The sequence below is a fragment of the Manis javanica genome, chromosome 18 (genome assembly GCF_040802235.1).
Source record: "Manis javanica isolate MJ-LG chromosome 18, MJ_LKY, whole genome shotgun sequence".
Classification (NCBI taxonomy): Eukaryota; Metazoa; Chordata; class Mammalia; order Pholidota; family Manidae; genus Manis; species Manis javanica.
Window position 1 is genome coordinate 16,640,837 of NC_133173.1, and position 21,728 is coordinate 16,662,564.

Below are 21,728 nucleotides of genomic sequence, written 5' to 3' on the forward strand. Positions count from 1 at the left end.
CAGGTAAACCAAAAGACAGGGTAATCTAGGAGTCAATACTGAACTTGCTCTGAAAGACCATTTCATTGCATATTTTTATTTCAGTGTAATGCTGATTGTTCTGGGAAATCACCATAAAAAGTAATATAATGAACTAAAAATGGATATTTTTTTTAAAGCAATACCTTCTTTGAAGTAAAGTCAATATCCAATCAAGTGTGGAAATTCCAGCGGTACCAGTTGATCATGACATTTCATGACCGGCCAGTCCTACCGCCACCCATGATCATTTTAAGCCACATCTACATAATCATCATGCGTCTTCGCGGGCACTGTAGAAAGAAAAGAGAAGGGGACCAAGACGAAAAGGATCGTGGGCTGAGTATGTGCAGGGCTCCTTCGTTTCTATCTTGGGCTAATTTCAGAAGAGAGTTCTAATTGGACTCCTGGAAATCTCATTAAACTACCTCAGTGTGTGAAAACACAACATTCTCGTCCGACTGGCTTTCTTTGCAAAAATGCTTCTCATTTTTAGTTGATTTCATTCTAGTTTTGTTAATTTACTAGTAATTAGTGCTCATGAAGAGATCAGACACTGAGTTCTTGAAAATAATTCTTCTATATCAATTCAGTGTCCCTTTTAATGTTTTAATGTTTCCATGATTTGTTGCATCTAAAGAGGATGAGAAAATAATGCGGTACCCTTGACTATCCATAAAACACAAGCAAAAGGTTTTCCAGAAAATGGTACTTGGTTTTGTTTTCCAAATAGCTGTAATTTTGTGTTTTTCATGTGTGTTAAAAAGTGAGCCATTTTGCTCCAGCAGAAAGATGATTGCTGCCTAGTACAGCCTGTCTTTGTGTCATAAACAATTGGAGCAGTCAGAGAGCTGCCTACATGTGACAACGAAGGGAGCTTAATTCAGGCTGGGGCAGTGAAATTCGCAATTGATTCTTTGAGGATCGCTTTCCCACGCGGTGAACGTGTCTCCCCCCACACAGAGCTGTTTCTCAGCGAGGAGGAGCTGAAGAGGCTGCACGAGTTCGAGGAGCAGTGCGTGCAGGAGCACTTCCGGGCGAAGGAGGACGAGCAGCAGTCGTCCAGCGATGAGCGCATCCGTGTCACCAGCGAGAGGTGCGCCCCGCGCGTCCGTCACCCAGGGCCCTGGGCCGGGGGTTGCGGGGCCCCCTACCCCACTCTGAGGCAGATGCCAAAGTCCATGTAAACATGCACTCTGAGTTCTCTTGTTTATTCAAACTTTGGGTCTTTACGTGTTTTCCCCAAAAACAGTGTGAAAGTTCAAGATGATGATGTATATATTGTATATGGAAGTGAATGATGACATTTTTTTCAAATACTCCAGGCCAAAACCAAACCACATCAAAACCAAAATAACCCCAAGCAGCTCTTGCCCACCCCTACAGTGGGAACTTTACCACAATACTTCGTGTTACCCGGGAGTAAACAGTCAGCTGCAGGGTGTCTGTAACTGCCGGGGAAGCCCTTTCTCCCTGCTCTTGACACGGTGCTGCCCTTGCCGCGGGTGGTCTTCCGCTAGAGACTGTCTTCCTCGCCCTGCTTTATGCTCTCCTTGCTTTTTCTGAAGGCCTTTCCCAACCGCACAGAACAGAGGTAAGGGGTCGCTCCTCTATGCTCCCAGGAGACCAAGAATCGCAGGAGGGGCAGAAGTGTCTGTCCCCACGAGGGCAGAAGCCTCTAACCGAGGCCAGGGCCTGTATTTCAGACACTTTAATACCCTGGGTCCCAGCAAGAGCAGCAGCATCCATGCAGTAGTGCTTAATAAATGTAGAATGAATGAAAGCATGTGTGCATGATAAATGAGCAACCAAAGACAGGTCAGAGACAGGTGGAATTTTCCAGACTTCACGGCATTGCTCTTCCTGCAGCCGGGAAAGAGGAATCAGCAAAGAGTAGTAGATGGGAACAGTAAAACTTCACTGTCCATATTTTTTTAATCACGTTATTTTTAAGAACCTTTATCACTGAATAAAAGCAGTTGAAGCTTATTAAAGATTGTGATAATTGGTAAAACACTGCTCCCAAGAGTTTAAGCAGCAATGTGGAGAGAAGGATGAGCATGGAGAAGTGATGCTAAGCCTAAGGGGATTCTGGTGCATCATTCTATCCTTGAGTACTCAGAATTAACGTTTTTTGATACAGATTCAAATGTATATTGATAAGTATAAAAACATGGAAGGACTTCGAAAGAATATTTATTTCAGCAGACCATCCCCAACAAAAGGCCCCAACGATTAAATAACAGTATTCACGATACACCTTGAAGTCTCCCTGGTGATGTTCAAGCCACTGACGCCTCAGCCCACAAGAGAGGCCAGGCCCAGGCAGTTGCAGGTCTGAGCCATCTCCGCTCCTAGACCTGCCCACCTTGCAAACCAATCATCCAAGCTCAAAGGCTATCGGCACCGACTTTTGGCCTGAACAAGGAATATTTCTATAAAACTTTGAAATATCTCTTGGCTATTTTCATAGTAAGCACTAAAGTTTTCAAGATGTAAAAATTATTTCCTCATGAGAAAGATAAGCTACTCCCATCCTGATCATCTAAAATTTCCACTTTTTAATTAGACATTAACTTGAATTCAACCACAGCCAGTAATTTACAATGGAAATTGTGTTTTGTTTTACTCTACCTCTTCCCCCTTCTCCCTTCCCCGAGCATTGTTCAGATTTTTACCATTCTTGGACCAAGGCTCCCAAGAATGTGCTTATCAGGTCGCTCACCTAATTGCATTTTCCTCTTGGGGCTCTGCGCACACGTAATAGGAATGAAAGTGAGCCAGGCAATAAAAACATGCTACTTCCCGTTTCCCTTGGCTGAGTCCTCTGTGAGTGACGGGAGCACATTCCTGCCCCTCCGGTTTCTTGGTTGACCCTTTCTAGGCTGCATCATAACCGAAGGCCAGAGGCAAAAAGAGGAGGATGTTTGGGGAGAAGGTAGTTTTCCTTCACTTTTAACCAGGACAGCTGAGAAGCAAGGAAGAACAGTGAAGGATAGAAATAAAATTTCAGCTCTTTTTACCTAACTTTTGGTACCAGTAATTGCTTTTAAAATTAATTTTTGACTACTTAGATGTTTCTGCCATTTCTTTAATCTTCTTTATATATTGGGTTGTTTTTATTTTCTGCATCACCATTTGATGCTCCCCCTGTTTTTCATTCAGCTGTTCATCACTGGCACCAGTCAGTCAGCAGGGTCTGGTTAGAGGTGAGTGTGAAAGGTACCCTTGGTGGCCTTCCTGGCTTCCCCATTCTCTGGGCATCTTTCAAAAGCTGGGCCAGTACTTGCATTACTCACTCTTAAAATGCGTATACACACCTGTCGTGCTCCTCCACATGGGATATTTTGAGGTCATAGGTGCAGAACCCAAGTTCGTGGCTTTCCCCTAAAGCTTGGGAAGTTATACATAAAACTGTCATAATTTAGCCATTTATAGTTATCATATAACTTCAACTTTTTATAAGATCCAACATTTAGTCCTTCAATAGGAAATTTACAATATGTTTCAGGTTTAGGTTAACCCAACACTGCAGGCAGGTATTTAACCAAAGCCCCATCCAATATGCCCACTTAGCTGTCTCAGGGCTCTTCCCTCGTGGTTTTCCTCCCAAACCTGGGCATCCTCTCCTGTGCTCTGGGCCCTGGGAGTGGCCCCATCAGCCATCTCATTTAGCAAGACAGACATTGGCAAATCATTTTGATGCCTTCCTCTTCTTCACTTGGAGTCATCAAGTTCTTTCTACTTGCTTTGTGAATAAATAGGGTCCACCCACCTCCTTCCTTCTCTACCACCAGCACGCTAGTACAACCTACTGCTGTTTTCCAATGGGATTCCCACAGGTGTCCCAGATCTGAGCTCTCTGTATTCGCCACTGCTCTTTCAATCCATTTTGCACTCCACAGACTCTAGTCAGGGCCTGTGTCCCAGCCCATGCGCTCTCTGTAAAGGCCCCTCAGTGGCTCCCACTGCACACAGGCTCACAAAGTCCTGGACTATCCTCCCCTCATGCTCAGCACTCCAGTCTCCTGACCTTCCTTCCTTTCCTCAGAGGTACCACTTCCTTTCTGCCACAGGGCCTCTGCACATGCTGTTCCCTCTGCCTGTTAATCCTTTGGACCTCTGCTTAAATGCCAAGTCCTCATAGAAAACTTCTCTGACCACCTCACACCTGAGGCTAGGACCCATCTCCCCATAGCAGAAGCTAAATTTTTGAGCAAATGGGCATCTCCAAAGTGTGTCTCCTGGGTTGAATGCATATTTCTATCTTATTCTCAATGAGTTCCCTCCTGGAATATCAAATAGGATATCAACTATATTCTGGGTTCAAAACTTTAGTTTTACTCTTAGGAACTAGAAACCATCTCAATATGCAAGTAATTCTTCTACCCAAACCTGTCAGGAACAATCATTAGTATCAGCAACCCCAGAACAAGCATTTGTGTTGGAAGGTGTGGTCTCTCTGCTTCAAGGGCTGATTGATATCAGTTAACCCAGAGGGCTGGCAGGAGGAGAACGTTTTATAATTCCTACCAGCACAACCAAGGTAGAACTCATCAGCCTAAATATTCTAATCTCATTGTATCAGGTTACTAACTGGTGACATGTATCCTTATCAATTGGAGTTTGAAGGGCATCTCTGTCTCTTGCCAATCCAATCTTCAGTGGTCTGGCATCTCTTATCTCCAGTTTACAAGTTCAAGAGCAATTGAGCTGGAAAGACTCTCCTTTAAAATTTTGTCAGAGATTCAACTTCCTTTTTTCAAACAATGAGAATTATGTAATCCAGTATGTTTTCCTTTTTTACATGGCTTCAAGGAAGCTCAGGACCAAACTTACTATTTAATTAGAACAAATATATTGTTGTAGGCTTTTAGAATATGTGGCATACATTTCCTCCTATTCAATATTTTCCATTCCATTCCATAAATTTTATTTTATACATCTGAATTTCAAAGCATGCAAGTTATGTCATAAATGATACATTTAAATGCAATTGGTCCAGTACTTACAGATCTATGGGTCTTAGAATAGCCAAACCTATACTATAGGTTTGGATTCCCCAAAACCTTCAGGGTTAAGTGGTTTCTTCTCATATTTGTGGATGTAGAGTAAGGTGTTAGGTTTCCTCTAAGCTTGATTGGAAATCAGCAGTTGTCAACCTTGAAATCTTCCTATTTAGCATCCTCTTCCTAAATGACCCGGAAGAGAAGATGCTGGTAACACAGGCCTTAGCAAGATAAGGAGAGAAATGAGATAGTAATGAGAAGAGGACCTGAAAGAGAGATCGGACTTAGAAAGGAGGCTGGTGATTCCTCTGATGCAGAGAAGGTCACAGACATGCAGTGATAGGGAGGTGTATTGGGAAGATAGCTTCTGAATGTCTTAATCTTATAAATCAATAGGAGCCAGAGTTTCTTGAATGATGGGGAAGAAGTTAAATGCTGGGATTTTAGTGTGCCTAATAAATGACCTGTTCCTTACCTGATTTTGAGAGCCAGTTCAGGACAGATATCAGGCAGATAGAGAAAAAATATCACTTTTATTAGTAATAAATGTGCTTGTGCTAAAGAGTGTGGTTCAGTGTTTGCCAAATACATGCCCCAGAACTGGATGTATCCACTCAGCCCCAGGCAGCACTAGCCACCCACAAGCTGATCTCATCGGCACTCAGCCTCGCACTAAGCTTACCGTGTGAACAAGACAAACTGGGAGCCCGCGCTCCATGTAGGCAGCCAGTTTCCAGAGAAAGAGTGAGAGAGAAAAGCATGCTCCAACCAGAAAAATCAATCCTCCTCAAGATCAAGAAACCAACCAAAAATTCAGTCCTCCTCAAGAAATAAGAAAAGGCTGGAGAAAGGCCAGGAATTTTGTACTAATGTGAAGTCCAGACATATAGGAAGAAACAATATAAGAATGGGGATAAAGTACCCCCAGCAACATTAGAGAAGTGACATAATAGGGAGGATTCAAATGCACCTTTATGGGTAATATGGTAGGAAAGGAATTAGCCAAGAGATTGCCCAGCAGGAGTAAGAAGGACCTGAAGGAAATTACATAACAATAGTTTGCATTGGGCCCAGTCATCGTGGCTCCCAGGACCTTCATCAGTGACTCCACAGCCCAAAGACAAGGATGTTGAAAGTGAGTAATATGTAGGGCATAGGAGGCTGAAGGGGACCTATGCTCCCAAGAACCAGTCAGGGGGGATGCCACAATGATATGGTGTTTGCAAATGGCAGCATAAACATAATACATTGCCTCCTTGGTCAGCCATGGAGTTCCTAGATGAAGGGGAAAGGCTGACACTGTTATGTTGAAAGTAAGGGAGAGAGAACTTAGGATATTAGTAAGAGCTTCACTGAGTGGCTGACCACAGAGCCTGGCCTGAATAGGAAATGGAACAGGCCTGAAAAGGCTAATGACTTAGATGATTTGAATTCTAGAAACCAAGGAGGTCTGAAGTGTGGCCATGTTGGGGTACATACATGATGCGGCATGGAGTCAGAATCCTAAGCAGCTTAGTGTCCTTTTAGGAACTCTTCAGTATTTTTCTTATTGAAAGGAAGATTTAAGACTTAAATTTGTTCTTTGTTTAGTCTTTCACATATTAAAAACTCTTTAAGAGAGCACAACCAGGCTCTGCCCTGGGTAGTGTTCCCTATAATTACTGAACTTAAGAGGCGGCCCTTTATGAAGAAGTAGATGGAAATTAAAATAGTGGATATAAAATTTGGACTGGATTAGACAAGTTTATGATCTATAGTCCTGAAAAAAATTACAGGGTAGGAATTCACTTAGAACTCAATATAGAATACCAGGAGATATTGATGCACAGGTTTCTTCAAGTATGAACTGGACCTCATTGTTCCACTGACATTATGTTCTTATGTTCACATTTAGCTCTATCATTAAGGAAATGTTCCCATACAATTTATAAGATGCCTTGCAGGTAAAGGGTAATAGTTGCATATGAAAGGATGACTGTACTTACATCAAGTTTTAGTAACTGGCTCACTACAGAACTCCAAATGTCTAAGTACTGTCTTTAGGAAAGACACACAGGGACTTTTACCATGAAAACCTGAATTTGGACCTTTTATTTAATAGTAAGAGTCTATAAAAGTCCAATAAAGTTATGCCATAGATAAGTATTCTCTTATTATCACAAAAGTTCCACAGAAACTCCCATAAACCAATCTCTACTAATCTCTGAATCAAAGAAATCTGAGGGGGCAAACACAGCTATTATTCATCAAGTGTAATTAAGTAACTTAGGTTCTGGGCTCTTAGCCTATGATTTTAGCAGGACATACATGTGAAGCAGTAAAGGCCCTGGCAAATATTTTCATAAATCAAGTTTAAATTCTATTCGAAAACAGTCTGTTTAATTTGGGCACAGCCAGTTTATAGATTTTATTTGGTTCTAGTTTCCTTTGATATGAATGTATGGCAAAGGCTAGCCAGGTGAAAAACCATGCGTTTAGTGATTAGAAAAATAGCCTTAATGCCCTTTTCAAAAATATTCTAAATGGAAAAATCTTTGCTGTGAAGTAAATGCTACCACAGTGTGTGAATTAAACATCTATGTGAACTATAAGAAAACACCAAACACAGAAATAGTTCCAGAAGCCATCAGTTCAAACTGGGGGAAATGGATAAATGTAGATCTGAAAAGGAATCAGTACTGCAGTGTGTAAGAACATGCATTTCTATCACAAAAATACTTAACATCCAAAGAAATGGTCCCTTTGAGCCAAATACTAGTCATTCTAGGAAAACAGTTGTAAATTATTTAAGTAAATGATTTGAAATACTCAAAAGAGAATGGCAGTTTGTAAAATTAATATCATTTTGAAAAAGGTTTATGTTATAATAAACAACACAGTTGTGTTAATCTAATTAAACCATACCTGAAGCCAGGGTAGCAACATAATTTTATATACAATGGCTCGGTCCCTGGCGTCACCGTAACAGCTCTCATTCATCTGGTTCCTCCACAAACAGCCCAGGTAGCTATAAGCTCTACAACAGGCTTTCTCAATCAGGTCATCAAATGCCTTGGTAGTTGGGGTCCTCAGGTTTTTTCATTTTGATGATGACGGCATGTTTGTGAAGAGTATGAGCAAATTTAAGGATGAAGAATAAGAAGAGGCAGAAAGGGAGGGTGGGGGCCAGATTCTGAAGAGCTTTGAATGTGCATAAAAAACAGAAATTATCATAGGAGAAGGAGAGGGGCTGCTATCAAATTGGAAGGGAAAACCCAAAGGTGCATTGACATGGCACTTAATACTGAGAAAGTGGTTAACTGTGCAGATCATAGAATGTGATTGCCAGTGGAGATAATCATGTTTCCTTTTAACACACTCCTTGGTACCCAACCCTGTTTTATTGCCAATTTTATTATTTGGCTTTTATCTTAAGGGTGATGAGAAGCTGCTACTGTTTTTAAGCAAGGAGTGACATGCTTGTGTATCTGTGTTACCATTTTGGATTGGAGTGAGAAGTCATACAAATGAAGTCATTTATCTTTAAATATTAAATGAAGGGATTCTGAGACCTCATCCTGCTTATTCTGTTCCTGCTTATTGTTCCCCTGCCTGAGTCAGTGGCAGGAGGTCTAGTGGCCTGAGAAATTTCTACCTATTAATCAGAACCAAGAAAGTGGGGCCAGCCCTTGCTTTTTCCTCTCTCTGTTCTCCTGCCACTTGGCCCTGCAGGTAGGCTTAATTGTGGAAACTCAGGGAGAGCAGATTAATTAATGTTTCTGATTTCTGATTGGAAGATGGAAAGAGGAAGCTCCAGGGAACTGGGAATACCAGAGAAACTGTAGAGAGCGAGGAACTTGGGATTGTTGATGAACTCCAGAGCTCACCCTCTGTGTGTGTGTGTGTGTGTGTGTGTGTAAATGGAACAGAATAGAGTCCAGAAGTAGACTCATCCAAATATGGCCAATGGACTTTTTTTCAATGGAGAATAAATTATCTTTTCAAAAAATGGTGTTATAACAATTAGACATTCGCATGCGAAAATCAGCCCTTGACACATATAAAAACTAAAAATGGATCATATCTAAATGTAAAACATAAACCATAAAACCTTAGGAGGAAACACAGGAGAAAATCTTCATGACCTGGAATTAGACCAAGAATTCTTAAACATGGTGCCAAAAGCAAGATACATAAACAAAAAAAGTGATTAACTGGATTTCATCAAATTGAAAAACTTGCTCTCCAAAAGACACTGCTATGAGAAAAAACAGGCTACAGACAGGAAGAAAATGTGTGAATCACATATCTGACATAGGACTTGTGTACAGAATACCTAAGGAACTCTCAAAACTTAACAAGGAGGGAAACACCCAATAAAAAATGGGCAAAAGATATTAGAATGGACACACCAAAGAGGACATAGTTTGGCAAATAAGCACATGAAAAGTTATTAACATGATTAGCTATTAATGAGATGCAAATTAAAAACCATGATGAGATACCTTTACATACATATTATGGTAGCTAAAAGAAAAACATACGGACAATACCAAGTGCCAAGATGAACACTGAGCAAATGGACCTCTCATATGCTGCTGGTGGGACTATAAAGCAGTACAACCACTCTGAAAAATGGTTTGGCAGTTTCGTAGGAAGTTAAACATACACCTACTGTATGAACCAGCAATCGACTCCTAGGTGTTTTTCCTAGAGAAATGAAAACCTATTGGTTCAGCCGCTGTGGAAAACAGTAAAGAGGTTCCTCGAAATGTTTTAAATAGAACTACCAGATGATCCAGCAATTCCACTCCTGGGCACATACCCGAAGGAAATGAAAACAGGATATTGAAGAGGTATCTGCACTCCTATGTTCACAGCAGCATTTCATTCAGTGCTGAAGGAAAGCAGAAGTAAGACCTAGAAAGCTAAGAGAGCTCGCGTCTTGCTGTGAGCTCTGTCACAATGAGATTTCCTTTGTGTTTTCCTGCCACTCACTGTGTAAACAGGTATGGGACTCTTGTCAAGCTGTTTCCTAGAAAGCCCGTCTTTCCCCATCTGAAATGGTAGTCATTCTTTGTAGCGATGTCAAGGTTTGTAAAACACGTTCAAGTGGGAAGTCACAAAACATGTCTAGCATGGGAGACAGCTCATCATTCATCATTCATGCTAATCACTTCAGTTATGAGTGAACTTAAACTCATCTGTTTCTTTCTCCTTTGACACCTGCTACAAAGACTCAGGACAACATCCCTTGATTGTGCACAGGCATTTACAATTTGCTGCTGTTTGTGAGCTTGAAATAAGTATCTGACAATTCTTCTTAACCTAAGCCACATCATGAAGTATTGTTTCCTCCACAGTTTCAACAAAGGCAGTGGGGATGGAAGATTTAAAAGACACTTAAAGAGGAGTCCACAGAGCTTGGTAACCTACTCAATGAAGGGGGAAGGAGGACGGAGAGGGGAGGGAGAGGGAACAGAGTAAGTGTAAGTGAGCCTAAGGAATCAAATGACTTTGAGGTTTCCTTTTCACAAATGAGTGGCCAGCACTGCTCTTATCTGAATTAGGTAATACAGGAAAAACATAGGCAGGGAATTCAAAAAGATTAGGGAGGGCTGAGACTTACTCCATTTTACCAGCTTATTTATTTTTAAAAGTTTGCATAAGTGCATTATCTCTTAATGTAGTGTTTGTCAAAGGATCTCAAGTGGGAATGTTACAGAGGTAATGTGGTTTTTAACACAAAAGGAATCAACAGGGGTGACAGATTTGAAGTAAGCAAGGAGACATTAATGACATTTAACAGAGAAAGCCTTACTAGGAAGTAATGGAAAATTAGTAGCGAAAAGTTCTTCTGTTTGTCCCTGAAATGCAGGAGGAGAACCTTAGAACCTGTAGCATCTCTGCTAGGGAAGCTTTAAAAGCAGGAAGTCAGGAATGACTTCTCATACAGGATGAATTCGGTCCTCCTCGTGGCAAATTTCCAGGAAGCCAGACCCTTCCTGCTCAAATGATGTGGTTTCCTAGGGGGCATATAAATAGTCTTCTCCCCACAAAAGAATTAAGAATAGGAGCCAAGGACCTCCCACACATCCAAGCATAGCTGTCAATGTGGCAGGCAGAAGCACAGCATTAAAAAAAGCCATTTGGGAAAAAAGTAGGGCAAGGTAGCAGCAGGGAGTGATGAACACTGGAGACGTAGCAGAGTAAGAACAGTGCTCAGGAAGTGGGTAAGAGGGAAAGAAGCAAGAGGAACAGGTGAGGGAATTTATAAGGATATGGAGAGATGACAGCAAAGACTTCTAAGAAACAGACTCAGTGCAAAGTGGATGACCCTAGAGACTGCCTGTACATTTCTAAGAAAAGACAGAAGGTTGGAAGAAAAGCAAAGCATGACAGAATCAGACCAAAGCGTTTGCCTTCACATATGGGTGAACTTGCCAGAACAGACCACTGCACTGCCAGTGACTCCCAGCTGGGAGCCACCACTCCCGCTGACCCACCATCCCACAGACAGGTTCAACCTTCAGAAGGCTGCCCTAGGTCCTGGGCATACCTTGCTGCCTTTCAGAGTTAAATTTCATGAGCCAATTGAAAGAATTCATACTGCACATATTCTTGAAATATAAAACATAGTCTATACCAACAGATTTTAGTTCGGGCAACATTTGGTTTCATAAGCTGTTGCCTGATCTCCTAGGAATTAAAAAAATCCAAAAGTAGATATTTATAATCTGCTATGATCTTTGTTTTTACAACCCCATGAAGGGAATACTAGTTATTTGAATATAATGACCATTTAAAGTTCTGGTATTCTTGAGACAATTAAATGACCTCTTGTCCCTTAAATAAACCATCTAATAATCTGAACTTAATTATTGACAATTCATCTTCTGAATTCCCCTGAACTTCAAATAAGGATTTTAATTAATTTATTTTATCATCATACCATTCACTGCCAACAGCTATAGTCAAAACTCAAAAAATCTTTAAGTGCCAGTATCTTCCTTTATTATCAGAGGCGATGTGATGTACCAGCTAAGTGACAAAAGCTGGAGCAACACTGTGTGTATTCAAACCCCGCTGCACTGCTTACCAGCTGTGTGGCATTGGGCAAATTACTTATATTCTCCATGACCTGATTTCCTGATGACGATAATAGTGCCTACCTCATAGTTCTGCTGTGAGGATTCAACAAGCCCAGAATAGTAACTCAGTGAGTATTTATAAATGAATATATAAAGCACTGTATGTGTCACCTATGGTTCTATTATTTTCTGATGCTCCTCACAGTTATTTTTAGTAGTTATATAAGGAGTGTAGGGAGTTTGAAAATGTGGCCAATGAGCTCTGTGATTCTCAAAACTGAAAAATCACATGGCAATAATGTTATATTTTTTAAATAATATTTGGTTAATCTCAACCTAAAAAATCTATCCCTTTGTGTTCCTCAGAGTTGAAAATATGTCAATGAGGTTGGAAGCAATCAATGAGAGAGAGAATTTTATGAAAACATCCCTACAGACTGTTGACCTGCGACTTTCTCAACTAGAAGAATTATCTACCAGAATGGTAAATGCACTTGAAAATCTTGCGGGAATTGACAAATCTGACCTCATACAGACACGGTCCCGAGCTTCTTCTGAATGTGAGGTGACTTACCTTCTAAGGCAAAGCAGCATAAACAGCGCCGATGGCTGCAGCATGTACAGATACCAGTTTAATGGGGAGGAGCTGTTGTGTGAGGAAGCACCTCTCCCCACGCCCCCAGGGACAGGATTCAGGAAGAATGCCTGTTCCTTCCAAATGAAGGAAAACAAGGAACTGAAAACACATCTGGCACCAGAGCATCAGGGCAGCGTCCACCGTTCATCCCACATGGGCGCATCGGCAACACCAGAGTGCAGTCGGTTTGCATTAGACAACGTAAAGAATGCTTCGGAGCCCAAATTAGGTCCAGATACTGGGATTTCAGCCAAAGATGATGGAAGGCACACAGACTCTAAAAGAGAAGAAACAGTTTCCCCAAGTTTAAATCAAACAAATGTTGTGGATGGACAGAACAAATCAGATTTCCAAAAGCCTCAGCCAACAGTGGAAGCAACAAAGGTAGAAGGCACTGTTTCCTGTCCCCCAGAAGAAACGAAAATGACACGCTGTCACCCTGATGAAACGTCCAAGGCTCGTAAAACACTGAAATCCAGAAGCTTTGTATATTCTCGTGGAAGAAAGCTGGTCAGCGGGGTTAGCAACTGGAGTGCAGAGCACAGTTCAGTGTTGGACCAGGCACGCCCCTCTGCAGTTCAACAGTGGGCGACAGCATGGAAATACGAAGTTCAAAAGATTGTACGTTCTCGAAGTACAGATATCCCTTCCGTTGCCTCGGAAGCTGCAATGCAAGCTGAGCATAAAGAGCAATTTACAGATACCAAAGAAGAAAACTCTGTTTCTGAAACAACCCCTCAAATTTCCCATTTACCTCTCGCTGTTATTGAGAGAACTGAGAAGGAAAACTTACTGTCTGTTAAATCAGCCCAAACTTTGGGATTCCCAGCTTTAAGGTCAAAAAGTTTACACGGCCCTCCTAGAAATGTTAAAGCCATTCGGGGCAAATTAGACAGAACTGGTCATGCCTGTAGTGCAAGTAACTTAGCAGTTGTGTCTGGAATTACAACAGAAGAACACAAGGTTCAGCCAGAGAAAACTTCCGCGGAAACTGAATGCTAATGTGTTTTGTTTCTTTAGTTTTTAAATCAAAACCACTGATGAGTACCATCTTGGTCATTGAAACATCATCAATTTCTAGAATAGTTTTCATTAAAAAATGTTTGGCAATTTGGAGTCATGATTAATTTTAAATTTAATGCTAAACTTAAAGTAATATTTTGCTAGGGAATGTTAGTAAACTTAGGATTTTTAGTTGGAGTTGGATCAAATGAAAGTGACAAATACTCCAATTGAGATAAGCTTAATTAGTAGACAAGATTCTACCCCCTTTTTTATTTCTGAGGGCTACCAAATAGCCTAAGAAATGCCTTTTGGGTGCCATCAATACGTTACTTAGGGAGTAAGCAACTGTGTGAAAGAGAAACTGAGGAGAAAGGAAACATGAAAAAGGGGGAGGGCTGGAAAGAAAAATGAAAATTGTCAGGTACAAGAAGAGAGAAGCAGAAAGAAGCCATAATTATCATATTTTTATGGGTTTTTTTGTTTTATCTTTAAATGTCTTACGTTTTAAAATTCCATGATGAGATAAAAGGCACACGATTATATGAGAGATCACACTGTGATAGTTTGCAGTACCAAGAATTTTGTTCATGTGTAAAAATAAAGAAGCCAGTATGTATATTCCTGTTGTCATATAGTCCTTGATAGCAAATACAAATGTACCTCTGTCTATGAGAAGGTTGTGCAAAGCTATGGCTAAAACGTAAAGGACACATGGTCAAGGTGGAAACTGCCAAGACCCACAGAGACTGTTATGGCTGAGAACACAGGGTGCCCTGCTTCAGCTTGTAAGTTCAAAGCCCCGTGCTAGTGCTGGGCCCCCATGCCGGGTCAGATCCACTCTCTAGGAACCCCTAAGGCCATCCTACTGCCACCATTCTTGACTCTACAAAAAAGGGCAGAGAGGGTAGGAAGGGATCTGCCCTGCCTAGAACAGAAGCCACCGACATTCACAGATATTAGAGTTGACCCCTGGGCCCTCACCATCCCCCAAGCACCCCTCTTGTGAGGTCTCAGGGGGTCTCTGGAGCACACAGAGAGGACCAGCCTCATGCCTGGAGTTACTGACAGCTATTACTTCAGTGAAGGGCTTCACTCCTGTAAAGAACCACTGAGTAGAGTATCCAGGAGTTGTTGCTGGCAGGTGGTGGGTAGGGGGTACATCAGGCAGAAGTGGAGATGATCACAAAAAAGGAGACCATTACACCCACTCTCATCTGAGGTTCAGACTGGCACATCGCCATAAATTGGCAAGAGAGGAGAGCGAGAGACTAAGAGACAGAGAGACTGATACCTTGCAGCTCTGACAGAAGTAGTGACCAGAGATAATTAAAACCCAAATGAGACTGAGATTTTAATAGTCGAATCAGAATTCCTGAACTGGACTGAATTTATCAAAAGGCACTGGTATACCATTGCATGGTTGACAGGGCTTTGAAATTTAATAAATGATCAGAGTAATTTAATAAATAAAATTACTGCTTATTTGTATATTTCTACATTGAGACTATTCGGTCAGTTCCACTACATGAATTATTTGGTCAAATGATTAACCCACTACATTTTACCTGATTCCTAAATCTTTCCTGTTGGTGCCAAGAAAACTCTCAACCCTTTGTCACAGCCTGGAAAAAAGATTTCTCAGAATAAACTGGGGAATTTAGTAATGCTCAACAGAACAGGTCTGAAGAAGGCAAAGCTTCTCTCCAGAATTCTCTCCACTCATTACACAGCCCCTCTTTTCTGAGGTCTCTCCCACCTTCCCTCAGGTCTGGGGTCTGAATCCATTCCCATAAATCTTGCTGAGACACCTGTCTGCTGTTGAGGTGTTGGCTCAGAGGGATGCAAATTTTTCAGAAGATATTTGCCCTACAGACCCAAATGAGTCCACTCTCATGGTGGAATTTCAGAATCTTTCTCTCACACCTGAAATCATACCAGATAACTATGTACTCTATTAACTCAGTGCCACTCAAATACTGAAGGCCTGTTATGTATGGCACTGTGCCAGACTGCTTGTTATTATATTATTGCTTTTATCCCAGTGTCATTCAGTTTTGCTATATATGGGGAACTGACTGTTAGGAACTAATATCCAATCTGATCAACTAGCCATATCTACTACATTCAAATAGGAACATTGTGTATATCCAAGTCATTTAGTATGAAATTATCTTAGTAAATAAATTAGAAGTGTGTTTCTGTTCTATATAAAACATAACAAGTAACATATTAAAAGGTTTTATTCTTATATCCCAAATACTCTGACACACTCATAAATGGTATATTTGATATAAACTTAAAGTAAGCCCTGTTTTACTTCAGTCAAGGTGAATTGAGAATTGACTATCAAAAGACCTCATTATAAGTGACTCTCTCCTTTGAGACTGATTATCTGAATATATATTTCATCACCATGAGACTCCTATAGATTTCCATAATTTGGGTTTCAAAACTTAAAAATTAAACACTTGGTGTTGTCACCAGGTTATTCCATATCAAAAATGCATTTTGCTGAACATACATTGGAAATAAAGAGAAACAAAGTCATCATCCTACTGTCTCCCACATAAAAAACAGACAATTTTAAAGGAAACTTTGATTGTAAAATAAAACAGGCACAGAAAATCACACAAAACAAATATGACTTAATTCTAAGATGAACATCTTTATAACCACCACCCATATTAACAGAATTCACCAGCCACTCTAGCAGTTTCAGAAATTCCAATCTCCTGGCAAAAAAAAAGAAAAACATTATCCTTTTATATGGCAATCACTTCCTTGTTGTAAAACAATGACTCCAAAATTAAGTGGCTTAAAACACCTATTTTATTAAGCTTATGGATGCTTAATAAGCACAGCAAGAGTGCCCCTGATTTGTAGTGTTTGTTGATTTCCATGGTGTAAATACTCCTAGCATGACCGATTTCAAGCTACCCATGTGACATCACTGAATATGGACTTGGGAAAATATGTCAACACTTGGCCCCTGCAAGCCAGTATGAGCCAGCTACAGCACACTGCTGTCTCTATTCCGCGGTGTTTGGGCGGCAAAGACCTGGTGTCTGGAGGTGATTCAACAGCTAAAGGCTGAAAACATCCAGAAGCATCCTCCCTTACCTGCCTGGGAGTTGATCATGGCTGTCAGCTGGAATCTGAATCTCAGCGAGAGCTGTCTACCAGACCTATGCATGGTGTCTTCCATGTGGCCTGAGCTTCCTCCCAGCACGGCAGCCTCATAGAAATCAGGGCTCCACAAGTGAATGTCCCAGTGAGAGTGGGAAATGTCATCATTTTTAATGACTCATCCTCAGAAGTCATGCAGAGTCACTTCCATTGCATTTTCATGGAAACAAGTGAGTCACGGAGGGCAGCCCAGATTCAAGAGGAGGGGTCCTCCGTGGGAGGAGTGTTTAAAATTTTGCAGAAACGTTTTAAAACCACCACACATGCATTTCATTAAAGCTTTATCACCATAGTTAGTCTTTTCATTTTTATTATTTGCTGACTCCCCCTCTGTCCCTTTCTCCTCCTTACCAATTTATCTGTTGAAGAACATGGACCGTTTGCCTTACAAAATTCCCCAGTCTAAATTTTCCTGGTTGAATATTCATGTGCAGTTTGACATGCTCCTGCAAGTTGGCAGAAGGATTCAGAGGCTTACCCGGGCTTGGGTTCAGTCCCTCCAGCAAGGCTGTTGGGCTGGTGTTGCTTCTCTCACGACGAGGTGCATATATCTACTTGTCTTTTTGTGATGTTGGCGGCTGTTGATACTCAACGCCTAGGTCCCCTAACTCAGAGGAGGTTGAAAGTGTATTGGTCAAATTCTATGATTTTCTTTCCTTTTATTAGTTAGAATACATTATAAAGGGATGATTCTTTTCATCTCCTGTTTGGTTACAGAGGGGTACAATTCATACAGTACAGCAAGGTTAATTTTTTTTTCTTTGCATACTGGTTTTATTCCAGAGGCATATGATAGAGTTACTACATGCACATAGCTTATGAAATGGAATTTTGTGCATCTTCTTCAAATACTCCAATATTGACTGTTTCTGAAAGTGCCCATTTTAATCAGACCATCACTGTAACATGATACAGAGACAATTACAGAAAGGTTAATTTGTCCAATTTATTTGCCAGTTTTCAAGATGTTGAATTCATTTTCTATCATCCTCTGAAGGTGACTGACAGATTTAAAAATAGATAGATTTAAAAATACATGTATATACTATTATGACCTCATGGAGTTAAGCATATATGATATGTCTCAATCCATTGCAATTATTATGCTCTCACATTTTCTTCCCTTGAGTACCTTAAATAAATTGCTCCATTTTCTTCTGCCCCAAAGCATTGTTGCCAAAAAGTCTGATGATAATCTAATTTTCTTTCACCTAAAAAGTCACTTGCTCTTTTTGTCCATATCCAAAAAAATTCACTTTATTGTTTCTTTGAACACCAGTTGTTTTATAAGGATGTTTTACTAATAATTCCAGGTTGATTTTCTCAGGTTCAGTGTGTTCTTTCAATGAATAGTTTCAAAGTTTTATTTTTTTAATTTTGAGCAAGTTTTCTTGAAGTAGGTTTGTGGTACCTGTTCTATTTCCTTACCCTCTTGCCCCTCTTTTCCCCAAGGACTCCCATTATCTGTATGCTGGATTTCCTTTGCCTATCTTCAGTATTTGCCACTTTCTCTATCATCTTTTTTAAATCTCTCTTCATTGATTTTTGAAATTTCCCTCCTTCTCATCTTCAACTTTTTTTAAGGCATAATCAAATGTGTTTACTTACCCTCGGGCTTCTTTTACTTTAGTCTTCATTTCTGAAATAATTTTTTCTCTCATTTCTCATTCTATTCTGAGCTTGCTCATTTCATTTTGAATGTTTCTAATTCTGATTTATATAGTTGATTCATACATTATTTTCTTGGTGTTATTATAGTGAGTGTTAAATAGTGGGTGATACTATTTAATGCTTTTGGGCATGCCTTTCTGATGAGCATTAATGTCTGTAGAAGTGCTATTTTCTGTTTTTAGGCTCTTCTTCGTTATAACAGTCTTCTATGGGATTTCACACTCATATTTCCCTACTGATTATTTTTTAGTGAAATTGGTTTTCTTGAACGTTTTGAAGGAGGCAGTTTTTGGAAAGGCATTTATAACTTCACAGAAAACCTTTTCCTTTTTTACAGTGTAGTATTAAAATGTTTAAAAGTCACCTTGCTTTTGGAGATTTTCTGGTCCTCCATTTTTATTTGTACCTTCTCTTTCCTCTGTCTCTATTCAGCTCAGTGTGTTCCATGCCCAAAGTTTGTCCTCAGTGTGGGCCCCTTTTTTGGAAGGAAGCTCTTTTCTGCTTCCCAGATTCAATCGCACTGTGTGTGTGTAGTGGAGGGGAGGAGATTTTCCCACTCATGACACCAAGCAATTTTCAAAACACCAGCAGGTGTCTAAGAACTCAATTCTGATGCTATCTGCCTGGAGACAGCATAAGATTCCTCAGGTTAAAGGCTCTGTCCTACAAGTCTGCTCACCACCCTACTCCACCCACTTAGATGGCAGTCACAAGCCCCAGGCTGTTGCCAATGCTTCTGACCAACTGACTACAAATTAGAGGTTCCAACAACTTCCCCATTATGCTTTTTTTCAATTATTATCATCAAATGTACATCACAGTGGTTCAACAGTCCTCCTCCTCCTCCCCCTTACCCCAGCCCTTGGGAGCCACTACTCACTTTTCAGTGACTTTTAGTCTATGTGTCTAATGCTGTTTGGTTCCTTCTGTTTTGCTTTGGTTTTATATCCCACAAATAAGTGAAATCATATAGTATTTGTCCTTCTCTGTCTGGCTTATTTCATTGAGCATAATCCCTCTAGATTCATCCATGTTGTTGCAAATGGCAGGATTTCTTTTCTTTTTGTGGCTGAATAATATTCCATTGTGTGTATACACCACATCTTCTTTTTCCATTCATCTATTGATAGACATGTAGGCTGCTTCCATAACTTGTCTATTGCAAACAGTGCAGCAATAAATATAGGGATGCATATATCTTTTTAATTAGGGATTTTGTTTTCTTCTGGTAAATTCCAGTAGGAGTGGAATTCCTGGATCAAATGATATTTCTATTTTTAGTTTTTTGAGGAACCTCCACACTGCCTTCCACAGCAGTTACACCAATTTGCAGTCCCACCAGCAGTGTAGGGGGGTTCCCATTTATCCACATGCTCACCAGCATTTGTTGTTCCTTGTCTTTTGGATAGTTGCCATTCTCACTGGTGTGATGTGATATCTCATTATGGTTTTAATTTGCATTTCCTTAATGATTAGTGATGTGGAACATCTTTTCATTTGCCTATTGGCTATTTGTACTTCTTCTTTGCAGATGTGTCTGTTCAGGTCCTCCACCCATTCTTTTATCAGGCTGTTTGTTTTTTGGGTGTTGAGGCATATGAGTTCTTTATACATTTTGGATGTTAACCCCTTATCTGATGAGTCACTTAAGAATATATTCTCCCATACTGTAGGATGCCTTTTTGTTCTGCTGATGGGGTCCTTTGCTGTACAGAAGCTTTTTAGTTTAATGTAGTCCCATTTGTTCGTTTTTATTTTGTTTCCCTTGCCTGAGGAGATGTGTTCAGGAAAAAGTTGCTCACGTTTATATTCAAGAGATTTTTGCCTATGTTTTCTTCTAAGAGTTTTATGGTTTAATGACTTACATTCAGGCCCTTGATCCATTTCAAGTTTTCTTTTGTATATGGAGTTAGACAATAATCCAGCCTCATTCTCTTATATGTAGCTGTCCAGTTTTGCCAACACCAGTTGTTCAAGAGACTGTCTTTCCCCCATTGTATATGCATGACTCCTTTATCATATATGAATTGACCACAGATGCATGGGTTTATATCTGGGCACTCTATTCTGTTCCATTGATCTATGGATCTGTTTTTGTGCCAGTACCAAATTGTTTTGATTACTGTAGTTTTGTAGGAGAGCTTGAAGTTAGGGAGCATAATACCCCTCAGCCTTGTTCTTCTTTCCCAGGATTGCTTTGGCTGTTCTGGGTCTTTTGTGGTTCCAGATGAATTTTAGAACTATTTGTTCTAGTTCACTAAAGAATGCTGTTGGTATTTTGATAGGGATTGCATTGAACCTGTAGATTGCTTTAGGCAGGATGGCCATTTTAACAATATTAATTCTTCCTACCCATGAGCATGGGATAGATTTTCACAGTTAGTTGCCTTCTTTAATTTCTCCCATGAGTGTCTTGTAGTTTTCAGAGCATAGATCTTTCACCTCTTTGGTTAGGTTTACCCTTGGGTATTTTTTTTTTTGATACAATTGTAAATGGAATTACTACCCAGATATCTCTTTCTGCTGGTTCATTGATAGCATACAATGAACAAAACTGATTTCTGTGTATTTATTTTATATCCTGCAACTTTTCTGAATTCAGTTATTAGTTCTAATAGTTTTTTGGTTGAGTCTTTAGGGTTTTCTATGTATAATATCATGTCATCTTCAGTGACAGTTTAACTTCTTTCTTGCCAATTTGGATGTCTTTTCTTTCTTTGTGTTGTCTGATTGCCATGGCTAGGACTCCAATACTATGTTGAATAAAAGTGGTGAGTGGGCATCCTTGTCCTGTTCCCAATCTTAGAGGAAAAGCTTTCAGCTTTTCGTTGTTAAGTATGATGTTGGCTGTGGGTTTGTTGTATATGGCCTTTATTATGTTAAGGTACTTACCCTGTATACCCATTTTGTTAAGAGCTTTTATCATGAAAAGATGTTTAATTTTGTCAATGCTTTTTCAGCATCTGTTTAGATCATGTGATTTTTACCCTTATTTTTGTTAATGTGGTATATGATATTGATGAATTTACACATATTGTATCATCCTTCCATTCTTGGAATAAATCCCACATAGTCATGATGGATGATCACTTTGACATATTTTTGAATTCAGTTTCCTAATGTTTTGTTGAG

At 40.1% G+C, this 21,728-nt stretch overlaps 1 protein-coding gene and 1 long non-coding RNA gene across 5 annotated transcripts in view; one reads left to right on the forward strand and one right to left on the reverse strand.

Annotated features, from left to right (window-relative positions):
* TRPM1 (transient receptor potential cation channel subfamily M member 1) overlaps positions 1–15,696 on the forward strand; it is a 95,244-nt gene extending 79,548 nt beyond the window's left edge. For all 4 annotated transcript variants that reach the window (XM_037000485.2, XM_073227037.1, XM_073227038.1 and 1 more), the window contains 3 exons: positions 159–361; positions 982–1,114; positions 12,464–15,696. In XM_037000485.2, the coding sequence (XP_036856380.2) occupies positions 159–361; positions 982–1,114; positions 12,464–13,736 (1,609 nt within the window). In that variant the 3' untranslated portion in view covers positions 13,737–15,696. The remainder of the gene's footprint in view (positions 1–158; positions 362–981; positions 1,115–12,463) is intronic.
* LOC140847252 (uncharacterized) lies at positions 200–17,003 on the reverse strand. The gene is made up of 3 exons (XR_012127068.1): positions 16,860–17,003; positions 12,672–13,011; positions 200–311 (listed from the first exon to the last, which is right to left on the reverse strand). It is a non-coding gene; the product is annotated as an uncharacterized lncRNA (long non-coding RNA).
* Between the last annotated feature and the right edge of the window lie 4,725 nt (positions 17,004–21,728).